Here is a 24,015-nt window from a genome sequence, read left to right on the forward strand (position 1 = left end):
TTTTCCCCTGAGATGGGTTTCCTGTAAGCAACAAAATGTTGGGTCCTGTTTGTGTAGCCAGTATGTTAGTTGTTAGTCTATGTCTTTTTATTGGGGAGTTGAGTCCATTGATATTAAGAGATATTAAGGAAAAGTAACTGTTGCTTCCTATTATTTTTGTTGTTAAAGTTGACATTCTCTTTCTTTTCTTTCTTTCTTTCTTTCTTTCTTTCTTTCTTTCTTTCTTTCTTTCTTTCTCTCTCTCTCTCTCTCTCTCTCTCTCTCTCTCTCTCTCTCTCTCTCTCTTTCTTTCTTTTTTTCTTTCTTTCTCTTTTCTTATCCAAAAGATGGAAATGTCCTTGGGACTTTCAGGAGCTGGAGACCAGAGATGGCAGAAGTGTTTTAAGTCCAAATGTCTCTGGTTCCACTAGAGCCTTATGTAGGAGAGACACCAGAAGTTGTGTCTAGCTTTTATGTATCTCCTTTCCTCTAATGAGGGCCCGTTGCCTGTGAGTGGGACTGGAAGACTCCTGGCATGGGAACTGGACCAAACAGCTCATTCCCTGTCTCCCTTTCTCTGGCCAGTAAAGCCTTACTAACGCCAAGGCAGCAAGGCTCAGGGCACCTTATCTCCCGGGACCCCTCCTGTTATAGAAGTTCTCTGTTCTCTCTTCCCAATCCTTCATTTCTTCTTAAGCATCTACCTATGTATCTGCAATGAATGTCTCTAAAGCGTATCTTTGTCATCCACGAATTTCATTTTTTTAACTCATAAAGCAAGAACCTCAAAGCCACCAGCATGGGCAGGTTTTGGTGGCTTGAGTTCAGGGATGTTAGCTCCCCCTGAAAGGCTCTGTCACTCTGGAATTCATCCCAATATTCCCACACCAACATCATTTCCCTAAGTTCAGTAGCTGGCTACAGGAACCATGAATCTGTTGAGAAAATGGGGAAACAGGACAAACACAATTGAGAAAATTCTACTTATTACACTGATTTTAGGGATGATACAAACAAAATTTAAGGCTTCATATCACCATATGGCTTAAGAATAATATTTTGAGGGATTAGAGCGATGGCTCACTGGTTGAGACCACTTATTGCTCTTGCAGAAGGACCAGGTTCAGTTCCTAACCCTAACATGGTGGTTCACAACCGTCCATAACACCAGTTCAAGGAGATCTGATGCCTCAAGCACCAGACATTTATGTGATGCACATACTGTCTGGCATAATGTCTTGAACAAGTAGGCCAGATATTCCTAGGCATAGGATGAAATAAACAAACCTAAAAGAAAACAAATCGAACAAAAGCTTAGCATGTAGCTCAGTGGTAGATGGGTGCTTAGCATGCCCAAAGCCCTGAGTTCCATCCTAGCACTCAAATCAACAACAACAACAATAATAGCAACACCAGCCAGCCAACCAGCCAACCCAGAATCTCTCAAACAGAATTCACTGGATAGTGTTTTTAATTGATTAAATGTAATCTTTGACAATTTCATGAATGTATATAATGTATTCTGATTACTCTTAGTCCACACCCCCTCTTAACTTCCTCCTCACTCTTCCCTAAAAGTCCTTTTCCCACGATCACATCTTTTGTTTTCTTTCTGATCCATTGATTTTCACCAAGGCCTTGCTTGTGACCCTGGCTTTGGAACTATCCACTGGAGCCCAGAGGAGCTCACTGCTGGGTGCCTCACTAAAGACAATGACTGAACCTTCTCCAGAATCCATCAGATGTTCAAGCAAACCGCATGAGGGCCATAACTACTTTGTTCTTTTTGAAGTCATTAAAATAAAATAATAAAATTGAAACCTTTAAAATGATCTCTTAAGTGCTTTAGAATAACTTTCATTTTAACCATGTAGAAAAGTTGCCCGGATAGGACAAGAGGCTTCCATATACCCCAAGCCCAGAGCTTCCCATTCAAACACCCCAAATATCCCATAAAGGCTTTTATAGCAGAAGAATCTCACTGTATGCCTACCTTAGACAACCCCCATCTCCTATCTTTTCTCTGCCCTTCCTAGTCCTCACCTGTTTGAAAGGTTTACAGGACAGTCATGGTGCACAGTGTCCCACGAACACGGCTGTGCACAAAGATTTTCTGTGTGCACAATATACTCTCACCACGGTTGTGCACAAGGCTTTCTTGTGATGCAAGCCAGATTTTTCTGGCTTAGCAGGAATAGTGCAGAGCAGATGCTGTTTTCTCATTGCATCCAAAACAAAATGGGGAGCCTATCATGCCAGTCAGTGCCACCAATGGTCACTGTGACATTGACTACTTGTTTAAACTGGTGTCCCCAGACAAGTTCCTCTTTTACCCCTTTGCAATAGTGATTTTTTTGTGAAACACTTTTAGGACCATGTGAATGCTTCACTTCTCATTCCACCCCTTAGTTTCACCACCTATGGACATTTCTTGGTAGAATTAAGTATTTTTATGATTTCAAAATCATACTTTTTACATTCTAATATTTGTACTGTATTGCTAGTTGGCATCCTTGTGTTAGACAAAACTCCCTATGCATTTTAAAATTTGTTTTTAAGATTTAGTTTTATGCATACAGGTGTTCTCTCTCTCTCTCTCTCTCTCTCTCTCTCTCTCTCTCTCTCTCTGTGTGTGTGTGTGTGTGTATGTGTGTGTTTGCAGTACCCCTTAGTGCATTGTCTGGTTTCTTAAGAAACTGATTGTTGCAGAGACTGTGGGTCATGGTTCTGTTGTGTACGACCCAGCCATTGACTGTAAGTGTACCCATGTCTCTTGGTACTCCAACGGTGTGTTGGAGAGCTATGGATGCATGGTTGCTCAAAGCTCTCCCAAGCATCATCAGCATTAGTGCTCTGTTCCTCTTCTCCTACTTAACTGAGTTCTAATGTGAATTCATATCAACTTCCAGCCCCTAAAAAAGAACCATGCCTAGACAGACGTATGATGCAGTAAGAATGAATGAATGCTTCTTTGATGAGAGAGAAGATTGAGGGGTCAAGAACAGCTCCAAGGTCACAGTTTGAGCTTCTGAGAAGATCTTGTTATGAAGAGCAGCTAAAAGGCCAATTTTGAAAAAAAAAAAGTAGCTGTTTTGCAACAAATGCTGGGTTCAGTTTGGAGTCCATTAGAGTGGAGGGGTAACTGTTGAAGATATTCTTTAGGCCCCTTTGTGTACAGACTGGGACACTATTTTACATATTTTAATTTTTATTTATGTGTGTGCCTGTATGGGTTTATGTGTCCCACATGTGTGTATCTTTGAGGACCACAAGAGGATGTATGAAGCCCTAGAACTGGAGTTACATGTGTTTGTGAGGCACTTGATGCTAGTGAGCCACCTGATGTGAGTACCAGGAGCAATACCTGGGTCCTCTGCAAGCATAATGAGTGCACTTAATAGTGGAGCCACTCCCCGTGGCCCAGGGAATACCATTTTAGAGATGTGGAAACAGAAGATTGCCATGACTTCACATGTCAAGGACACTAAATGAAATAGGGGTGTTCTACTTTTGGTGTTCCATCTATGACATACTAAAACTCCAAGCAATCTAAGGAAGGGAGAAGGGAGGGAGGGAGGGAGAGAGAGAACAAGAGGTCCAGACAGTGCCAGTAATCATCAGGATTCTTTCAGAGGCAATTATGACCTATTTGTGCTACCAAGAAAAAAATGTGCTATTCCAGAGAAGCACCCACCAAAGATTTCACAACGGGCCTGGAGAAGTGTGGTCAATGATTGAAGAACAGAGTTCTCTCTGTCCTTTCCAAAGCGCAGCGCTTTAGCTTCTGTTTACAGAAATGAAAGTACACCCCAAACATGGTTTAATATTTAAGCACCTCTGTATTTGTGTGCCTCTCTTCAGCAGAAGACACCACTTTGGTGAAGCTGGTGGGACGCATCCGCAATGGTTTCCCCGGTGCTCGCCTTGTTCTCCGCCTTCCTCTGCCATGTTGCTATTGCAGGACGGAGTGAGTACTTCTTGCCTTTGAGAAAAATGAGAGCTCTGACCAATGAGGTTGTGTTGGGTCATACACAATAATGATGGCTTTCAAGGCAGAGTGGATGCTGGAGAGATGGCATGGATACTTACTTTATTCTTCAATGTTGCCATTCTTAAAATACATCTGTAGGATATTCAGCCAAATTTAAACTCAGCACGCTGACCTGTAATATGTAGATGACAGTAAGACCTCCTTCAAATGGTCATTAAGGTCGGATGAGATCTTGTGTAGGAAGTATTTGGTACAGAATTGTGTAGATCTACAATTTGTAAACATCTTTCCCTTATATGCTAGGGGATTTTAAAACTCCTAAGAAGAAAATCCTGAATTGAGATTTTCTTCTTAACAGTCTGTTTTGTGTTCTGTTGTGTTCAGTCTGTCCGAAGCCGGATGACCTACCATTTGCTACGGTTGTCCCCTTAAAGACATCCTACGACCCTGGGGAGCAGATTGTCTACTCCTGCAAGCCAGGCTACGTGTCCAGGGGAGGGATGAGACGGTTTACCTGTCCTCTCACAGGAATGTGGCCCATCAACACCCTGAGATGTGTCCGTAAGTCTGAAACTTCTCTCTAGCTCTCTTCCCTTGTGTGGATTATGGATATTTGCAGGGAAAACCTACTTCATTCTGTTCGGAGTGCCCAGGGCTGAGTGCCAGGTATCACACAAAAAGTCACATTTAGAGAAGCAGACAGCTAAGGAAAGTTTAAGTGGGGGAGGGACGGTGGGAGGGAGAGAGAGAGAGAGAGAGAGAGAGAGAGAGAGAGAGAGAGAGAGCAGAATTGACCAATGGAAAAGGAAACATAACACAAATTAAAAGACAAGTAGTGGAGAAGTGTTGCCAAAGAGACTCATGGGTAAACAGATGGGGAACAATCATATCTTCGGACTTTGCCTCAGAAGGGAAGCAGACTCAATATTTACTGAACTGAGTATAAATTTATCTAAATTAAGTACATGTTTACAATGAAATATAGACATGTTGGAATTTGATAATATATGTTTTATAGCACATTATTTTATGGTAAATGGTTATCTTCATTTATTCCTTGGAACATGGTTTATAACCATGTTAGCCTTTGTTTTTTTGTTTTTTTTTAAACATGGTGTCCGCCTGGTGCTCTATGCGGAACCTCGCTTGGTAGCTGAGGGTGAGCCTGAACTTCCTGCCTCTGAGTTCTGGGATCACAGACGTGAACCACTACACCCAGCTCTCAGCTGAATTGTCAGAGTCAAATATTAAGCAATCAAACAGAGTATTGTGGCAATTATTTAGAGTAGCTAGATGGGGCAATCAGAGCCCTGATTATTTTGATTTTATAGATACGACCTTTATCAGACTTATATATGTTCTTGCAAGTAATTTGAGTTTGTTCTTTATTTTTTTAAATCTAAGTGAGTTTTTTTTTTTTTGAAGCACTAGGGATTAAATTTGGGCTAAACATGTATTCCACCACCAAACTACACTTCTACCCCTTAAGCATGATTTTTAATGGAAAAATCATTTAAAATCAACTATCTCTCTTATCGCTAATAACAATATTTTCAACTTACTTTCCATATGCCTTTTGCATCATTGCAAAGAGTGCATATAATGTTGTGTTTTTCTATTTTTATCTGCATATTATAAAAATATATGCAGATAAAATATAACCAGTTGGTGGTTTAGTTTGCCTAATTAAAGTAGTCCCATGACAGTGATCTTTTAGATCGTCCAAGTCCTGTTGTAATACATGTATCATTTCTCCATTTCTATCACTCTTTTAGAACACTTACTAGTAGTTACTGGATCAAGAGATGGAAAGTTTACAAGTCTATACTTCAGTCAATATTTACCAGTGTTTCTCTTTAAATTGCAGCCAGAGTATGTCCTTTCGCTGGAATCTTAGAAAATGGAATTGTACGCTACACGAGTTTTGAATATCCCAAGAACATCAGTTTTGCTTGTAACCCTGGGTAAGGATTGTAGTGAGATGAAGGAACTGGCAGACTGAGCAAACATCTGGGTCTCTTAGCTAAGCATCACGGTTGCTCTGTACTCTTTCTAGTCTTTGGGCTAGGCTTGCTGGATACGAAATACATTTAAGTCCTGCTTTCACCAAATGCTATGATGACATTGAGGGTGGTACATGAAATGGAAAACATATCATCACATGATACAGGAGACTAGCACTCCAGCTTCTGTGCCTCGAGTTAATCACGTGTAGGAGGAGACACAATGAAAAGAGTGAGCCTGTTCCATAATTCATTCTCATCTCTGGGCCAGCTCTTAGCATATGACTGATATACAGTAAGAATGAGGCTTGGGTTTTAGTTCTAAGACTGACTGACCAGTGTGGTAGGTAGTCTTTTGAAAGGGATTCCATGGAGAAGACTGGAATATGGTGACACAGAGCCTATTCCTTTTTTGGATATTTTTGTCTTAGTTATCATTCTATTGCTGTGAAGAGACGCCATGACTGTGGCAACTCTTACCAAGGAAAGCACGGGGTGTGCTTACAGTTTCAGAGCTTTGATATATTATCAGCATGGAAACACATGATAGACATGGTGCTAAGAGCTCTACATCTGGATCCGAAGGTAGCAGAACGAGAGAGGCACTGGGCCTGGCTTGTGTTTTTTGAAACCTCAAAGCCCACCCACCATGACATACTTCCTCCGACAAGGTCCAACTTCCCAATCCCTGAAACAGAGCCACTCCCTGGTGACCAAGCATTCAAGTATAGGAGCCCACAGGGGCCATTCTTATTCAAACCACCACAGATTTATTTTATCAGTTTTAATTATGTGTCTGTGTGGGGTTATGTACACATGAATGTGGGGCCCCACAGAGGTCACTAGCTTTAGATAACAGTGTTATCTGAAGAGGTCTGGAGTTACAGGTGAGCTGTCCAGTGTAGGTGCTAGAATTCAAACTCTGGTCCTCTGCAAGAGCAGTGTGCTCTTAACCAGGGAGCCATTTCTCCAGCACGAACCTGTTTCTGTGAGTGCTTACACAGTGTCACAGCCTCACATGTATGTCACTTGTCATGCAATTCATCTGTTTTATAAGAAATGACACCAGTGTGACCCCCCATGGAGAGTGTGCTGCTGTCCGCGGTGACAGTTTCTTTGAAGATCCTTGTTTGGGAGTGGAGATCTGGAAACCCATGTGTGAAGGAGAGGCATGGGTCTCTTCACAGAAATTCCAAGCTGCTAGTGGGGCTGGTGCCAAAGGCCCCTGGGCAGGGGTAGGGTGGGGTGGGGGCGGGGCTTCAGTGAGAGTGCTGAATCTTCATTGGCAATGATGACATGCGCTGTTCACACATATTCGTGCCATCAGAGCTAATGAACATCACAGCTTGCTGCATTCTGACATCCAGTAAAAGAGCTGGTTCTCAGCCTTATCTAAGGAGCTGATAACTTGGCCAATTGGCTGGAAATAAGGAAATTAGGGGTATGGGCCTCTACATTCACCGATCACAGAAACATCCAGTCGTTTCTCGTTTCTCGTTTCTCTTCTCTTCTCTTCTCTTCTCTTCTCTTCTCTTCTCTTCTCTTCTCTTCTCTTCTCTTCTCTTCTCTTCTCTTCTCGTCTTCTCTTTTTTTTATAAGGCAGGAGAATCCCTTCAGTTTTCTTTCTTTCTTTCTTTCTTTCTTTCTTTCTTTCTTTCTTTCTTTCTTTCTTCCTTCCTTCCTTCCTTCCTTCCTTCCTCCCTCCCTCCCTCCCTCCCCTCCCCCCCTCTCTCTCTCTCTCTTTCTTTCTTTCTTTCTTTCTTTCTTTCTTTCTGTTATTAGACGCGTTCTCACGACCGGCCAGGAAGAACACCACAGACCAGAATCTTCTGCGGCAAAGCTTTATTCTTACATCTTCAGGAGCCAGAGTGTAAGCAGCAAGAGAGCAAGAAGCAAGAGAGAGCGAAGCAAGAGAGAGAAGCAAGAGAGAGAGAAAAGCAAGAGAGAGAGAGAGAGAGAACGAAACCCCGTCCCTCTTAAGGAGCATTCTCCTTCGCCTCGGACGTGTCACTCCTTGATTGGCTGCAGCCCATCGGCCGAGTTGACGTCACGGGGAAGGCAGAGCACAAGTAGTCATAAGATACCCTTGGCACATGCGCAGATTATTTGTTTACCACTTAGAACACAGGATGTCAGCGCCATCTTGTAACGGCGAATGTGGGGGCGGCTCCCAACATCTCCCCCTTTTTCTTTTAATAAGAGCAAATAGGCCACCCATATTAATGAGAGTGGAGATAGAGGTCAAATCCCCAGTGTGTAGGTAAAGGAGCCATGTACAGGATTAGCTCTTAGGCTTACAGGCTTTTACCCAGAGCAACCCTGACCTGCTCCCGTGTCGTTTTGCCTGGGGGAAGGGAACTAGGACACTGAACCTTCATGAAAGATGACATGTCTCCCTAGAATAGGCTCATATATGCCGCAGAGCCTTTCCATTGCAGTGCTTAGCCTTGCAACTCTCTCGGGCTGCTGAAGCACACTCACTCTATCTCGTGCAATGAGACTAGCCTCGTGAGATATAAGAGCTGAGTGGCCAGCGACCTATTGCCTAAGCATAGATATATCAGGGGAAGCTCCATGTTCTAGTCCTGCAAGCGCCTGGGCAATAACCACCTTGTCTCTCCTAGTTTAGGCCTTAAGCTTACAGACCAATCAAAGAAGCAACACTAATCCACAGCAAAGTGTATCTCCAAATAATATTAATCCCACCCATTTTTTAAAGAAAGAAAATGCTGAGGAGATCCAATTGGGTAATCCTTTGGTCAGGGACAGGTCCAAGCGCGTGGAGTTGACCTGAATGATGGCAAGCCTCGAAGGGTCTGTTCAAATTCAGCCATCCAATTCTGTAACATATACTGAAAAAGACTTTTTGACAAATTAGCTGTCCTAGTAAATTTAACATACTGAATGGAAATAACACACAATCCCGGAAACTTTTGTTCACATCCCTGCTGAGTTATTTGTCATAATACATCTAGTTGTATCTGGACAAGTCCAGACAGAGCCAAGGCTGTCTGAATTAAGGCCAAACCCAGTTCCTAGTTAGTGGTAAAAAAGCAGGAGAATACTTGAGCATTATACATCACCGTCATTGGGAGTGGAAATGTCGACATTATCCCCCAACGCTGCTCTCTCTTTATTATTGACGCCCTGGACATCACCAAGACGAGGGACATTAGTATTCCCTTGGTCAGTCTGGATTTTTCGGGTGAGTCTTTCTGGTAACCAAAATGGGTTGTCTTCATTCTGTGGGAAAACACAGATAGCTCCCCTGGATCTTATCAAGATAGGATCCGGGCCATACCATTTATTATCAAGGACATTTTTCCATTTAACCATCTCATTGGGCCTATCTGGCTCTGAACAATGACGTTCAGCCGCAGTATGGCCATGAGCATCAATATTTAAAAAATTGAGTGTAAAGAGTGCCAAAGACACCGACACTCTTGGTGCTCGGGGTACAGTCTCCTCAAAAGTTCCCCTCTTCTGTTTTATAAGATAGGCTTTGAGGGTGCGATGCGCACGCTCAACAATACCCTGTCCTTGAGGGTTGTATGGAAGTCCAGTCAGGTGGGTCACGTCCATCTGACGGCAGAACTGTTGGAATTTTTGAGACGTATAAGCTGGTCCATTATCAGTCTTAAGGAGTCTGGGTTTCCCCCAAGCACTCCATGCCTCAAGACAATGTTGAATCACATGTGAGGCTTTTTCTCCAGTTAACGGAGAAGCAAACATGATGCCAGAACATGTGTCAATGGACACATGGAGATATTGAAGTTTTCCAAAGGAAGAAACATGTGTAACATCCATTTGCCAGACCTGTAGAGGTCGAATACCGCGTGGGTTAATTCCCACATGAGGAACTGGCAAGAACTCACAGCAGCTTTGACATTGAGTAACAATGTCACGGGCTTCTTTTCTTGTCAAGGAGAAACGACTGCGTAATGTTTCAGCCGTCACATGAAAATTGTTATGAAAATTTCTTGCAGCCTCTACCGGGGATGATAGGGCAGCAGCCACCACTTTAGTGGCCTTATCTGCCAAATCATTTCCCAGAGCCATGGGGCCAGGTAGGCCTGAATGGGCTCTAACATGAGTAATATAAACAGGAGATCTTCTAGATAACAAAACTAATTGTATCTGCTGAAAAATATTGGCAACTCTACTGGAAGGCTTAATCACTCCAGCCACTTCTAAAAGATTTACTGCATTTACCACATAACAGGAATCTGACACAATATTAAGGGGTTTTAAAAAGGTTTTTAAAACTTCTAAGACCACTAAACATTCTACCACTTGAGGTGAATTTTCATTATACTGTTTGGATACCACTTTACCATTAGCCACATAGGCACCTATGCCAGTTTTTGATCCATCAGTATATACCACAATCCCATTTTTAAGTGGGTTTCTTACTGTTATTTGTGGAAACACAACAGATTGATTTTGGGCAAACTGTAAGATTGGATGTTTTGGATAATGGTTATCTATTTTTCCTGAAAAGGAGGTAACTAAAACTGCCCAATCATTAGATGTGGCTGCCAAGGTTTGAACCTGTGCAGCGGTATAAGGTACAATTAAAAGATATGGACTTTGCCCAAAGTGGGTGATTGCTGCTTTTAGACCTTTAAGGGCAAGCTGTGCAATTGCATCAGGATACCAATCTATTATTTTAGCTGGGGATACGTTTGGATGGATCCACAACAATGGCCCATTCTGCCACAAAACTGCAGTTGGCAATTGTGCTGTCTTAAAGACACACAAACTGAAAGGCTGCGAATCCTCAATACGTTGTAATTGTGCATTCTGTAAGGCCTTTTCCACTTTTTGTAAGGCCTGGTTAGCAGCTAGAGTAAGAGTCCTAGGGGAGGAGATATGAGGATCTCCTTCTAAAATACTAAACAAAGGCCTTAACTCAGCGGAAGGAATCTTTAAAAAAGGTCTGAGCCAATTAATATCTCCCAACAGCTTTTGAAAATCATTTAAGGTATGGAGGTGATCTCTTCTTATTTCTACCTTTTGGGGCACAATCTTATCTGGGGACACCACAGAGCCCAAGAATTGTCCTGTATCAGAAATTTGGACCTTTTCTGTGGCTATCTGTAAACCCCACTGACTTAAAGTTTTAAGTAGAAAAGGATATGCCTTTTGTAGCATGGTAAGGTCTTTATGGCACAGGAGGATGTCATCCATGTAAAGGAGCAAAATTAAAGAGGGGAATTGTTCCCTCACTGGCAAAAGAGCTTTTTGTATATAAAGCTGGCACATTGTAGGACTATTGGACATCCCCTGTGGTAAGACCTTCCATTGATACCTCTTATCAGGTTTAGCAGAATAAGCTCTCTGACCCGTTAACAAGTCAAAAGTCCAATCTCTCTGCTCTGGAGTTAAAGCAGCAGCGTTTGCTCGGTCCTGCGCCTGTGCAGCCTCTCGCCACAGAGCTCGCCATTCCACATATTTGGCCATACTAGGGAGAGCGGCTTTTGCAATCATTTGCCAGTCGGCAGGAGTTAGTGCCATGCTGGCAAGCCTGTCTAACTGCACCAAGGTAAAATTAGCATTGATTCCATATTTAATCTGCACATATTCTACCGGAGCGTGGACACGCCCACCCTCGGCTCCTTCAAAGACTGGAAATGCCTGTTGTATTTTCCTTTGTTCCTCTCGGGGAATGAATGAGTCTGCGCACTGCCTTTCTGCGCACTGCCTCTCTGCGCATTGCTGACGCACTACGGGCTGACGCACTACGCAGGGCGGGGACTCCGCATAGGGCGGGAGTGCACCTGGTAGCCGATTGCCCTGAGGCCAATTAGCAAACTGGCCTTCGCCAGCCGCTTTTGGCTTTTTTCTTGACCGATTAGCTGGCTGGTAATGGGCTGCTTCTTCCTCCCAGTCTGTTTCCTCAGAGGAGGATTCTTCACTTGCTTCAGAGCTACTAAGAGCTGGCTTCCTGAGCTCATCTAGTGACGAGTATCTCCTAGAGACCTCCGCTAATCGATCTTTTTTCTTCTCCCTTTTTCCTCTTTTTCTTCTAATCTCTCTCCAGGTATTCCTACCTAACCTTAACTTTTCCTCGGGTTCAAGACCCTTGGAAAGGCCTGTATACTTATTTTGTGTACCATACTTCCTCTTTGTTCCTACTCTTTCTTCCCGCTTTACTTCTGATAGCTTGTCCTGAATTTCCTCTAGAATTTTCAGCCCTATCTTAATCACTTGATAGCATGTGAAAAAGAACAAAAGGGCTCCTAACACCAGAAAAAATTCAAGGCCAAACATACTCACTGGTACTCTCGTTCCCCAGCTGAAAAGTTCTGAATTCATACAGTTGAATCCTTCTTAACAGTCTGCTTTACGGGAACCTTTATCACCGTCGTTCCCCAGCTGATGAGTTCTGAATTCGGCAGTTGAATCCTTCTCAACAGTCTGCTTTACGGGAACCTTTATCACCGTCGTTCCCCAGCTGATGAGTTCTGAATTCGGCAGTTGAATCCTTCTCAACAGTCTGTGTTACGGGAACCTTATAACCTTGATTCGCAGTTCTGGTTCTGGAATGAAGTATCCCTCCTGCGCCAGTCCGGAGTTTTTTTCTCGTCCCGGAATTCGGCACCAATTGTTATTAGACGCGTTCTCACGACCGGCCAGGAAGAACACCACAGACCAGAATCTTCTGCGGCAAAGCTTTATTCTTACATCTTCAGGAGCCAGAGTGTAAGCAGCAAGAGAGCAAGAAGCAAGAGAGAGCGAAGCAAGAGAGAGAAGCAAGAGAGAGAGAAAAGCAAGAGAGAGAGAGAGAGAGAACGAAACCCCGTCCCTCTTAAGGAGCATTCTCCTTCGCCTCGGACGTGTCACTCCTTGATTGGCTGCAGCCCATCGGCCGAGTTGACGTCACGGGGAAGGCAGAGCACAAGTAGTCATAAGATACCCTTGGCACATGCGCAGATTATTTGTTTACCACTTAGAACACAGGATGTCAGCGCCATCTTGTAACGGCGAATGTGGGGGCGGCTCCCAACATCTTTCTTTCTTTCTTTCTTTCTTTCTTTCTATCTTTCTTGTTTTTTTTGAGACAGGGTTTCTCTGTATAGTCCCGGATATCCTGGAACTCACTCTGTAGACCAGGCTGGCCTCGAACTCAGAAATCTGCCTGCCTCTGCCTCCCAAGTGCTGGGATTAAAAGCCACATGCCACTACTTCCTGGTCCTTCAGTTTTCTTATTTGGCAACATAGTAAGTCCCTGATTCAAAACAAATGAATAGGGCTAAGGGTGGGGACCTCAGTAGTAGAATTCATGTCTTCTACATGTAAGTTCAGTCCCTAGCACGTTTATAATGCCAATGAGGTTACTTTATTGGTTAATACATTACATTTTTCTTTTCCAGGTTTTTTCTGAATGGGACCAGCTCATCTAAGTGCACGGAGGAAGGAAAATGGAGCCCAGATATTCCTGCTTGTGCTCGTGAGTCTTGGGGGTCCTACCTGAAAGTTGAGGGACCCGTTGGTCTGTCCACAAATTTCCTAGTCTTAGTATTGCCAACTCCACAGTCCAGAAACTCTGTGTTCCCAGAGACCTCACAGTCCTAACTCTCCCCTCCCCTCCCCTCCCTTCCCCTCCCCTCTCCTCCCCTCTCCTCCCCTTCCCTTTCCTTCTTGTCATGCTAGGGAGCCAAGCCAGGCACAGTATCTCTCTACCTTCTCATCTACACCCCCAGTCCTGGCAAGGGGGACTTCCACCAGCAGTGGCTTCAGACATCTCTTCCTGTTAGTGCGTTCTTCCTCATTCATTCATGAGATGACCTGATCCCATCTCTACCAAACGTGGACTGGGGTTCTGCATGCTGTATTTTGAGCTGACAAGGCAGTAGTTCTCAACCTTCCTAATGCTGCAACCCTTTAATATAATTTCTCATGTCATGACAACCCCCCCATATAAATTTATTTCATGACTACTTCAGAAGTGTAATTTTGCTGCTGTTATGAATCTTAATGTAAATAGCTTATATGCAGGATATTTGATATTTGACCCTCAAAGGTGTTACAACCCACAAGCCTTGTTGTAAGCCCAAAGGAGAGGATAGCCAAGAGAATGAATCCAGTGGAAGAGATAAGGATAGTCCGTCATAATAAGCCACCAAGCACCTTGTAGCATAAGAGCAAGGCCTTCATGACTTATTCAAGATATGCTCAATTAAGCAGTCAGTGGAAACTCTGGGCCCATTCCTATAGAGACAATTCTTTTCAGGTATCCTAGCTTGAGATTTATATAACTCGAATCTTTGACTAAGAGGCCCAGACCAGTTATGGATGTGGTCCTTTAGCCTTTCAGGGACACCGGTCCTAGCAAAGGAGAGTAGAAAACTAGAGGAATTCCAGAGAATCCTAACCAAATTAAAATATTTAAAGATAAATTGAGTTCTTTGTCCACAGCTAGGCTCTCCATGATTCGGGTCATCTCCCTTTGAAGCATATTTATACCAGTTACATAAATTAACTTTTTTTTTCCAGTCAGGAGCAGAAAATCTACTTTAAATTCAAGCTAATCTGAGCGAGCGAGCGAGTCTCGTGCTTGGAAGTGTACAGCAGTCACCAGGGTTGACATCTACTAGATATCAACTTGTACATGCTGACTCGAGCACCGGGATGTGGTCTGAGCTCTTCTCCAGCTGCCCGGCTGGTCAGTGACCACTCCCTGAGAAACAACCACTGAGGATAGATCATGCTAAATCTTTTCATCAGCAGTGTCTTTATGTTAGTGTAACATTCCCTGGATATGCAGGAAAGGCAATGCATTGCCAAGGAGTGCTGATAAGCCACTGCCTTGTCTTTGGGTCCCTGCATGTCTCTATGTGCAAACCTCCATGTTTTCATTCCCAAAGCAGGAGGTATTTGTAGGAACAAACCGTACTAGAGGCAGAACTCAGAGTCACAAACAATATGGTACCAAGTATTGCAGGGTCGTCTCCCAACAGTGTTTTCTATACATTCTGACTTCTAGAAACATCTTTCAAGGTAGTCTAAAGATGTGTAGGAAACAAATGAACATGACAAGACAAATATATTTCTGCAGTCCCCTCCTCCTCCCCTCCTTCTCCCCCTCCTTATTCTTCTCTGTTGATGGATTCTGACTGGTTGGCAACTTGATTTGACTTTTTCTTACTTGTCATCAACAATGGCTTGTTTTTACAAAACTTGTGACCAAAGTTTTCATTTCTTCAAATTCATTCTCATATTCTCTTTCGTTCTGAGATGAGTGTATTTTAGCTTTTAAATTATTTACTTGGGGCTGGAGAGACGGCACTGACTGTTCTTTCAGAGGTCCTGAGTTCAAATCCCAGCAACCACATGGTGGCTCACAAGCATCTGTAATAGGGTCTGATGCCCTCTTCTGGTGTGTCTGAAGACAGATACAGTGTACTCATATACATAAAATAAACAATTCTTTGAAAAATATTTACTTGGCATATGTGTAGAGGTCCAAAGATCATCTATGAAAGGCAGTTCTTTCTTTCTTTCTGCTATGTGTGTCCTGTGGATTGAACTCTGGTCATTGGGTGTGGCAGCAAATTATTTTTATATACAGATATATCCTGCCAACTATAGAACCTATCTATCTATCTATCTATCTATCTATCTATCTATCTATCTATCTATCTATGTATCCACCTATCCATTCTGTCTCTGTCTCTGTCTCTGTCTCTGTCTCTGTCTCTGTCTCTGTCTCTGTCTCTGTCTCTCTCTCTCTCTCTCTTATTTAAGATAATGTCAGGCTGGCATTGAACTCACACTGATCCACCTGCCTCCAAAAAGTGTATTTCAAAACCCCAGCTATTTTCATTGAGATGACAGTGATCTCTCTTTGCAGGCATCACCTGCCCGCCACCACCAGTTCCAAAGTTTGCACTCCTTAAGGATTATAGGCCTTCAGCTGGGAACAACTCTTTGTATCAGGACACAGTGGTCTTTAAATGCTTGCCACACTTTGCCATGATCGGAAATGACACAGTCATGTGCACAGAACAAGGAAACTGGACCCGATTGCCAGAATGCCTGGGTAAGTGGCTAAGACAAAATATAAGACAAAATATCTAGAATAGCATAGAAACACATCTTTGAATGTGTTGAAAAAATGCCAACTGCCAGGAACATTCCAAGTTCTCTCCCTCAACAAACTAAAAAGTTATGTTGATTTTTTGCTTTCTTTCTTCTTGAGGGGGGAGGGCAGGGGGCAGGTCTTTTGAGAGAGGGTTTCTCTGTGTAGCCTTAGTTGTCTTAGAAGTTTCTCTGTAGATCAGGATGGCCTTGAACTCACAGACATCTGCCTACCTGTGCTTCCTAAGTGCTGGGATTAAAGTTATGCCTGATGGCTGCCCGGCTGCCAGGCTTCTTCTTTGTTTTGTTGAGAAAGGGTCTCACGTATCCATTGTGTGACTTTTCCTAGGGAGGAAAAATCAGGCCCTGACGAAAGACCAAAGAAATGATACCACCTGAGTCTAGTAGCCTAAGGGATTAGGGAGTTTATTGGAGTTGTTATAGGCACATAGGTGAGGGGTTACATGCATACTCTGTGACTTTCTCAAAGGCAACTACATCACTGAAGAAACCCACTTCAGCATGTGTGGGTGATAACTAGGAAGGCTGCAATCCTTGTTGCTTTCCCCCAATATGGAGGCTGCTCCACTAGCAGGAGAATCTTCTTCAGCAATCGCCACTATTTACACAACTTTGGAGAGGGGCCGTGGATGGTACCTTTGTTTCTTGAGTCTTATGAGCATCCTTCCTCCTTTTATGACAGAAACATTTCAATCCTGAAGAAAGTTCTATACAATATCCTGGGCTGATCTTAAACTCACGATGTAGCCTGAGATGGGTCTCTAGCTCTTATCCCCCTGCCACTACCTCCCAAGTGCTGAGATTATAGGTGCACACCACCACACTAAGTCTATTGAGTGTCAACTGTGTGCCACCACCACACTAAGTCTATCGAGTGTCTACTGTTTGCCACGCAGTGTGCTTTACACTGGGGATATTAAGAGAATGAATTCAGTTTCTGACCTGCGGGGAATCAATTATCTTGCAATTAATAGTCTAAACTGACTGCGTGTTATTTCCAGCAGTCAAGACCCTTGATACATAGGCTTTGGATCATGAGTGGAAGTTAAAGGAAAGGCACACTATTCAGGGTCACATCACTTGCAAAGCCACAAAGGCATGAAAGGACTTGTGTCTAGTGACAGCTGGAACACCAGTGAGGTGTCCCTGGATTAAGGGATGAGGGTTTTAAAAACTGGGTTATAGTCTGATTGATGGCTATGACTTTATAATCTCCCTACATTTAAGAATCATCGCCAGTGTCTTTTTAATCTGGTTTATTGACTAGAGAAAAAAAAAGACTTTTCTCCCTCTTCTTTCATATCCATATTTTAGATTGTAGAAGTTTGTGACAAATGACACTTCATGATGAAAACTCAAAGCCCAAAGAGCTAGCAGGGTATCATTTATTTTCAACGTGTGTTTTCTAAATATTCAGAGTTCTATGAATGTAAGAGAGCAGGGATAGAATCAAGCATCAGGGACCTAGAAACTGCATTTCACTCACAGGATGCTCACTGGCTCTGTGGTGTAAGGGAAAGGCGAAGGCATTTTGCAACTCTCAGAAAATGCTATGAGTTACTAACATTTTTCTTACTGATTACATTTTTCAGAAGTAAAATGTCCCTTCCCTCCGAGGCCAGAAAATGGGTATGTGAATTATCCTGCAAAGCCGGTGCTTCTATATAAGGATAAAGCCACATTTGGTTGCCATGAGACATACAAGCTGGACGGCCCAGAAGAAGCGGAATGTACCAAGACGGGAACTTGGTCCTTCTTGCCGACCTGTAGAGGTACTGGCATGTGGGTGAGGTCTTGCAGAGTACTGAATCAGAGTACTGAATTCGCCCAGTGAGTGGATCACGCTCGTTGGCCATTTTCTTGTTCTATCTAATACCCACTTATTGCTCAGACTCCTCTCATAGAATCAACATGTAAATGTCCTAAGGATTCAAAGTACATGGGGAAACTGGCCTGCTTTGGAACGTTGCTTAGCGTTCAGCTATGGGAAACAAGGAGGTTCTCTGTAAGCCCCAGCAAGAGGGTGGAAGACCATGATTTTTGCTTGTATTTATTTTTAAGTCTTTGCTTGTATCTATCTATCTATCTATCTATCTATCTATCTATCTATCTATCTATCTATCTATCTATCTATCTAATCTAATCTAATCTATCTATCTATTTATTTTTGGTTTTATCGAGACAGGGTTTCTCTGTGTAGCCCTGGCTGTCCTGGAACTAACTCTGTAGACCAGGCTGGCCTCGAACTCAGAAATTCACCTACCTCTGCCTCCAGAGTTCTGGGATTAAAGGTGTGCACCACCACACCCAGCTGCTTGTATTTATTTTTAAGTCTGCCCATGAGTACCCTTTTGAAAAATATTTATTTTACTGTTTTTAAATTTGTGTGTGGGCAAGGTATGAGTACAGGTGCCTGCAGGGATCAGAGGTGCTGGATTCCTTGAACTGCAGTTAGCAGCAGTTGTAAGCCACCTGATGTGGGTACTGGGAACAGAACTCGGGTCCTCTAAAAGAGCAGTTTATGCTCGCTCGCCTCTGCAGGCCAAGCATCCCGCTCAGCTCCCCCAACCCTCCCCCCTTCCCCTGCACTGGCTCTTTTTTTGTCAAGACTTTCTTTGTTGCAAAAATCAATCACACATCTAAGCTAGTTGGGTGGGGGGACTTGTTAAAATAAAAAGAAATATGCAAATGAGGACCTGAGATACAACATGTCAGGGTCCACTCCTGTCTCTGTGTCCCTTTCTTTCTCTGAACTCCTTGATTCTACAGTAGGTAAAGCGCCCATCACCGGCTGGCTTCCCTTCCTTGAGCTGTCAGGTTTTTTTTGAGTTGGGCATCTGTTCTTAATCCAGTCAGTGCCATGATTTGCATAATGCAACGGTTATGCAAAGAGCAACCATAGAGCACTCTATCTCTGCCCACACTGAACTGTTTAAACAGAAAAGGAAAGCAGGCACAAAACCTAAATGATGAATGGCTGGTGTTGTAGGCTGGAATATCTTAGAAGCAGAGTCTGGGAGAGCTGTTCAAATGCAGTTGATTTATGAGTGTCTCAGAAGATAGGGCAGGGAAGGTAGGGTATGTCGGGCTCTCAGGCTTTGCCGTGGTGCATCAGAGCCCTGGTGTGTGTGCGTGTGCACGTGTGTGGGTGTATATGTGTGCATGTGTGCACATGAATGTACTTGTGTGTATGGGTGTATGCATGTGTGTATGGACACAAATATCTGTGTGCCAGAGGCTGGTGTCACATGTCTTCTTCAATCACTACCTACCTTATTTTTTTAAAGACAAGATTGCTCACTAAACCCGGAGGCTCACTGGCCAGCCAGAGAGCTCTAACTGTTTGTCTGTTGGCTTCTCCAGGTCTCCCTTTCCACCCTAGTTCTTATGTAGGTCCTTGATGGGGTCTGAACTCAGGTCTTCATGCTATGTAGCAGGCATTTTACTGTCTGAGCCATCTCTGAGGCCCTTGAGGGCTAGTTTTTATTGGCTGGAATATCTTAGAAGCAGAGTCTGGGAGAGCTGTTCAAATGCAGTTGATTTATGAGTGTCTCAGAAGATAGGGCAGGGAAGGTAGGGTATGTCGGGCTCTCAGGCTTTGCCGTGGTGCATCAGAGCCCTGGTGTGTGTGCGTGTGCACGTGTGTGGGTGTATATGTGTGCATGTGTGCACATGAATGTACTTGTGTGTATGGGTGTATGCATGTGTGTATGGACACAAATATCTGTGTGCCAGAGGCTGGTGTCACATGTCTTCTTCAATCACTACCTACCTTATTTTTTTAAAGACAAGATTGCTCACTAAACCCGGAGGCTCACTGGCCAGCCAGAGAGCTCTAACTGTTTGTCTGTTGGCTTCTCCAGGTCTCCCTTTCCACCCTAGTTCTTATGTAGGTCCTTGATGGGGTCTGAACTCAGGTCTTCATGCTATGTAGCAGGCATTTTACTGTCTGAGCCATCTCTGAGGCCCTTGAGGGCTAGTTTTTATACCTATTTCTGTGTTCCATCCTCAGTTTCTGATTTAGTGGATCTGGAATGGGTATTTATATATTGAAGAATAATCTCATGCACACACAGATATATGTCAAGAAATTTAAAATGTCTTACATTTTTATTGTGTTTGTATATGTATGTGTATTTATGTGTGTATCTGTGTGCATGCACATTCATCATGACCTACATGTGGATGTCACACTACATATTTATTATTTTGTGTGCACGTGCACATATGTATGTGGGCTCACATGCATCATGGTGCCTTTGTGTAGGTCCGAGAACAGCTTGATGAAGTTTAGTTTTCTTCTTCTATCACATGGGTCCTGTGGATTGATTGATCTCAGGCTTAGTGGCAGGTGCCTCTATCCACTGAGCCAGCTCACTGGCTGTAAGCAAGAAAGATTCTCTTCAGCAAAGAATCAGCAGACCCTTGTCCTGACTACAGACGTTCTCTCTTTCAGAGTCTTGCAAACTCCCCGTTAAGAAAGCCACCGTGCTGTACCAAGGGATGAGGGTGAAGATCCAGGAACAGTTTAAGAATGGGATGATGCATGGCGACAAAATTCACTTCTACTGCAAAAACAAAGAGAAGAAGTGCAGCTACACTGTGGAGGCTCATTGCAGAGATGGCACTATCGAGATTCCCTCGTGCTTCAAGGGTAAGGCTGCAATGGGCTGTTTGGTTGGAATTCCACTTGGCCCCGGCTATCACCAGCCAGTTATGAGTGACTTTGAGAAGCTAAGTCTAGCTGGCTACTGGGTCTTTAAAAAGAACCACGGTGATGGAGGAAATCAGATAGAGCAGAGAGCTACTTACAGCTTTTTGGCTTTTTGTTTTCCCATTCTTTTCATTAATCCTTGAGGTTGTGGGTTTCTTTGATCGACCGTTGAGGTGAATTATGCCATCTTGTGTAATTCCAAGTTTAGTATGAAAACTAATAAGGTCAAATATTGAATAATACAATCATCTATCACTTCATTATTCCACATTTTAGAGATGCCGATAATAACGATGGTAATTAGCCTATAGATCCTGTGTTATTTTTCTTGCCTTTAGGAATGCCACTTTTGAAAAGAATTCTTTAGGACACAGTTTGTTTAGAAAAAACTATGTCGAGAGAGATGTGTGGGATTCAGATGTGGATACTGGTTGGCATATAGAACTACATGCTAACCTATGGCACATAGAATTACACGCTAACCTATGGCACATAGAACTACACGCTAACCTAAGGTTTCAGATTTAGGGCTTTTGTAGTATTTATTGCCAGGAATGAAAAGCCAAGAGAGGCTGAAGCTACCGTTGGCTCTAGGTTTATAAGTTCTCCAGATCCATTGATGACAAAGCATTGATGGTTAGGAAGACAACAATTGAGAAAGAAATTACTGGGGGACAGTGTCTGAGAACTTACCATCTAGGGAGAGAACAAAGTATAAATGATTAATACACTATGCCTCATAAGGTTGGTTCAACTGATAGAAGTATTTTATTTTGTGTGTGTGTGTGTGTGTGTGTGTGTGTGTATGAGTGTTGTGTGTGTGTGTGAGTGTTGTGTGTGTGTGTGTATTGTGCAGGTACATGTACCTGTGCTTACATGTGGAGGTTAGAGAAAGATGTCATGTGTCCTACTCTATCTTCTCTGTATTATTTCTTTTAGACAGGATCTCTCACTCAATCTGGAGCTAGACTGGTGGTCAGCAAGGCCCAGCCATCCTCTTGTTTCCCTCTTAAAACTGGTGTAACAGGCATTAGCATGCGGCATGCCTAGCTTTTTACATGGGTGCTAGGATCTGAACTCTTATGCAGCAAGTGCTGTTACCCACAGAGCCATCATCCCAGCCCTAATGAATAGAAACTTTGTTCGTGGCATAGGATACATGCTCAACCAGTGCCATCACAATGACAAAGAGTTAGAACCCTACTGACTAAGTTCTTACTGCCCAAAGGATAGAAGAGCTCAGGCTGCAGGGATGGATTCCTTGGTATACTGCCTGTTGCACAAGCACCTGGGCCTAAGGTTTGGATCCCAGAATCCATTAAAAAGCTGCCTGGGTACTAAGTTTATAACCCCAGAGCTGGGAAGAAGAGCTGGGAGGTAGAGAGCAAATTTCTGGAGCTTGCTCCCTAGCTAGCCAATCAGTGAGCTCTCAAGGTTCAGTGGGAAACCCTGTCTCAGAAAATAAAGTGGCTAGATAGTGATAGAGGTAAACACCCAACGTTGAGGTCTAGTCTCCGCACTCTGCACGCACGCACGCACTAGAACCTTAGTGAGATGTTAAATATACAATTGACAAAATGCAATGGGCTTAATACAAATCAGTAGAGAAACTACTGGAAGGGGTTAATTTAAAAATCAGAATCTCATTGCTGTAGTTTCTTCAGGCTGATTTTGCTTGCGGTCTTCAGACAGAGGCAGCACTCTTGATTCCGTAGGGAGTAAATAAAAGGCGGATATGATTTCTCCCCCTTTTAATCTTGCCTGTCAGAGTTATATAAAACCTTTCATTTTCTCTTCTTGGAAATAAATGGCTTATCCTTGCCCATTTTTTTCCTCTCCCATCACTGAGACCTCATACTAAATGATTTTATTCCTAGAAATTAAATTTATTCAACACATGTGTAAGATGTATTTGATTTGGATGAGCTGTTTAGATAATTTAAGAAATGATTGTCTCTCTTGTTTATCTTTTCCCCTCCTCCCACAGAGCACAGTTCTCTGGCTTTCTGGAAAACGGATGCATCAGAACTGACACCGTGCTGAAGTCGTTTCCAGAATCAAAATTGAATGTCGTATTTGTATTTCTGCTTGTCTTAGGAATCCATCTGAAATAGCAGAATAAAGTTACTGGATTGCCTCAGTTATTACAGTGTGACTCGTGGTTTTAGTTATGTTAAGAGATCCACATACTCAAAGCATCCTTGGTGTCTGGCAGCGATATAGCACAGTACCCATTAGCAGAGTAGCCCTGTTACACTATAATACTTTTTACAGATGGGTTCATAGACCTCCAAGACAGTATTTATCTACTCATTACAGCAACAGAAATGGTAACGGTCCACAGTTCCAGAGCATGGTCTTGAAATTTGTATTGAAGACGTAGTTCCTTGATAATTCTTGTGCTTCCTTGAGTTTGGGTATCATGGCCACAAAGGAGTAAACAAGGACTTCCAGGTCTACAGAACTGGCCTGGAATACTTGATGCTGTTTTTACATGATGCCAAACAAACAAACAAACCAACAACAACAGCAACAACAAACACTTCCATTACTCATTATCATTCTAACATCTGACTTTGGCTTTCCTCTGCCCTTCCCTTGTTCTGTTTTATCTATTGGCTAAACTCACTCAAGGCTCTCTTTCCTTTGCCTATGCCCACCCCTAAGAAGCTGAGTGTTGCTGGGAGCAAAGCAGACATCACCATCTCATGGATAGAACCCAGTTTAAATTCATAGATGCAGCAGATGTAGGCTCTCAGATTCTGTCCGGCACTTCTGCAATCTGTCTCTGGTCTGCTTACACCCCTGCTCTCTACAGTGGATAATTCTCTCCTGGGTCCCCCTGTTGTGATGTGACCAAGCAGAGGCTTCAGACTCCTGCGGCTGTGCATTTGCATCCGTGGTCCAAGGGGGGCTCAGCTCCTTCTCAAGTTGGCACCAGAACTGAATATCATCCACACGGCACTACTGGTTTTCCTTATGTGGAGCTTGCAGCAGGGTTTTAGAGAAAAGTCAATTGGGCCAGGCGATGTGTAGCAGAGTCAAACTCTCAGAATACTGACCCTGAGGAGTCACTGTGTGAAACTGTGATGGCAAAAGCTAGGCTTTAATCTCCCGGAATGTTGGAGATGCCAGGAACATGGGATGTCTGCAGAGGAAAGCGGCAAGCACCACGTTGAGCCTGCCCAAGAGAAAATGTACAGGTGTTGAGAATGCTGTGGCTA

At 43.3% G+C, this 24,015-nt stretch overlaps 1 protein-coding gene across 2 annotated transcripts; it reads left to right on the forward strand.

Moving 5' to 3' along the window:
• Nucleotides 1-3,835: 3,835 nt before the first annotated feature.
• On the forward strand, nucleotides 3,836-22,935 carry Apoh (apolipoprotein H). Of its 2 annotated transcripts, NM_013475.4 has the most exons (8): nucleotides 3,836-3,946; nucleotides 4,355-4,531; nucleotides 5,838-5,934; nucleotides 13,350-13,426; nucleotides 15,830-16,018; nucleotides 17,670-17,849; nucleotides 20,534-20,731; nucleotides 22,779-22,935. In NM_013475.4, exons 1-8 carry the CDS (start codon nucleotides 3,883-3,885, stop codon nucleotides 22,832-22,834), a joined length of 1,038 nt encoding a protein of 345 aa, NP_038503.4. In that variant the 5' UTR covers nucleotides 3,836-3,882; the 3' UTR covers nucleotides 22,835-22,935. The 2 variants fall into 2 exon arrangements, with proteins under 2 accessions (NP_038503.4, XP_006532105.1); XM_006532042.1 differs by lacking the exons at nucleotides 3,836-3,946; nucleotides 4,355-4,531 and having other exon boundaries at nucleotides 5,852-5,936; nucleotides 13,351-13,426.
• Nucleotides 22,936-24,015: the final 1,080 nt, after the last annotated feature.

This window comes from Mus musculus, chromosome 11 (assembly GCF_000001635.26).
Source record: "Mus musculus strain C57BL/6J chromosome 11, GRCm38.p6 C57BL/6J".
NCBI lineage: Eukaryota > Metazoa > Chordata > Mammalia > Rodentia > Muridae > Mus > Mus musculus.

Bases quoted from the DNA above. Each gene is read 5' to 3' on its own strand.
- Apoh (NM_013475.4), top strand. From the start codon at position 3,883: ATGGTTTCCCCGGTGCTCGCCTTGTTCTCCGCCTTCCTCTGCCATGTT. The intron at 13,427-15,829 runs GTGAGTCTTGGG...CTCTCTTTGCAG, and splicing joins AGATATTCCTGCTTGTGCTC to GCATCACCTGCCCGCCACCA. The intron at 16,019-17,669 runs GTAAGTGGCTAA...TACATTTTTCAG, and splicing joins CCGATTGCCAGAATGCCTGG to AAGTAAAATGTCCCTTCCCT.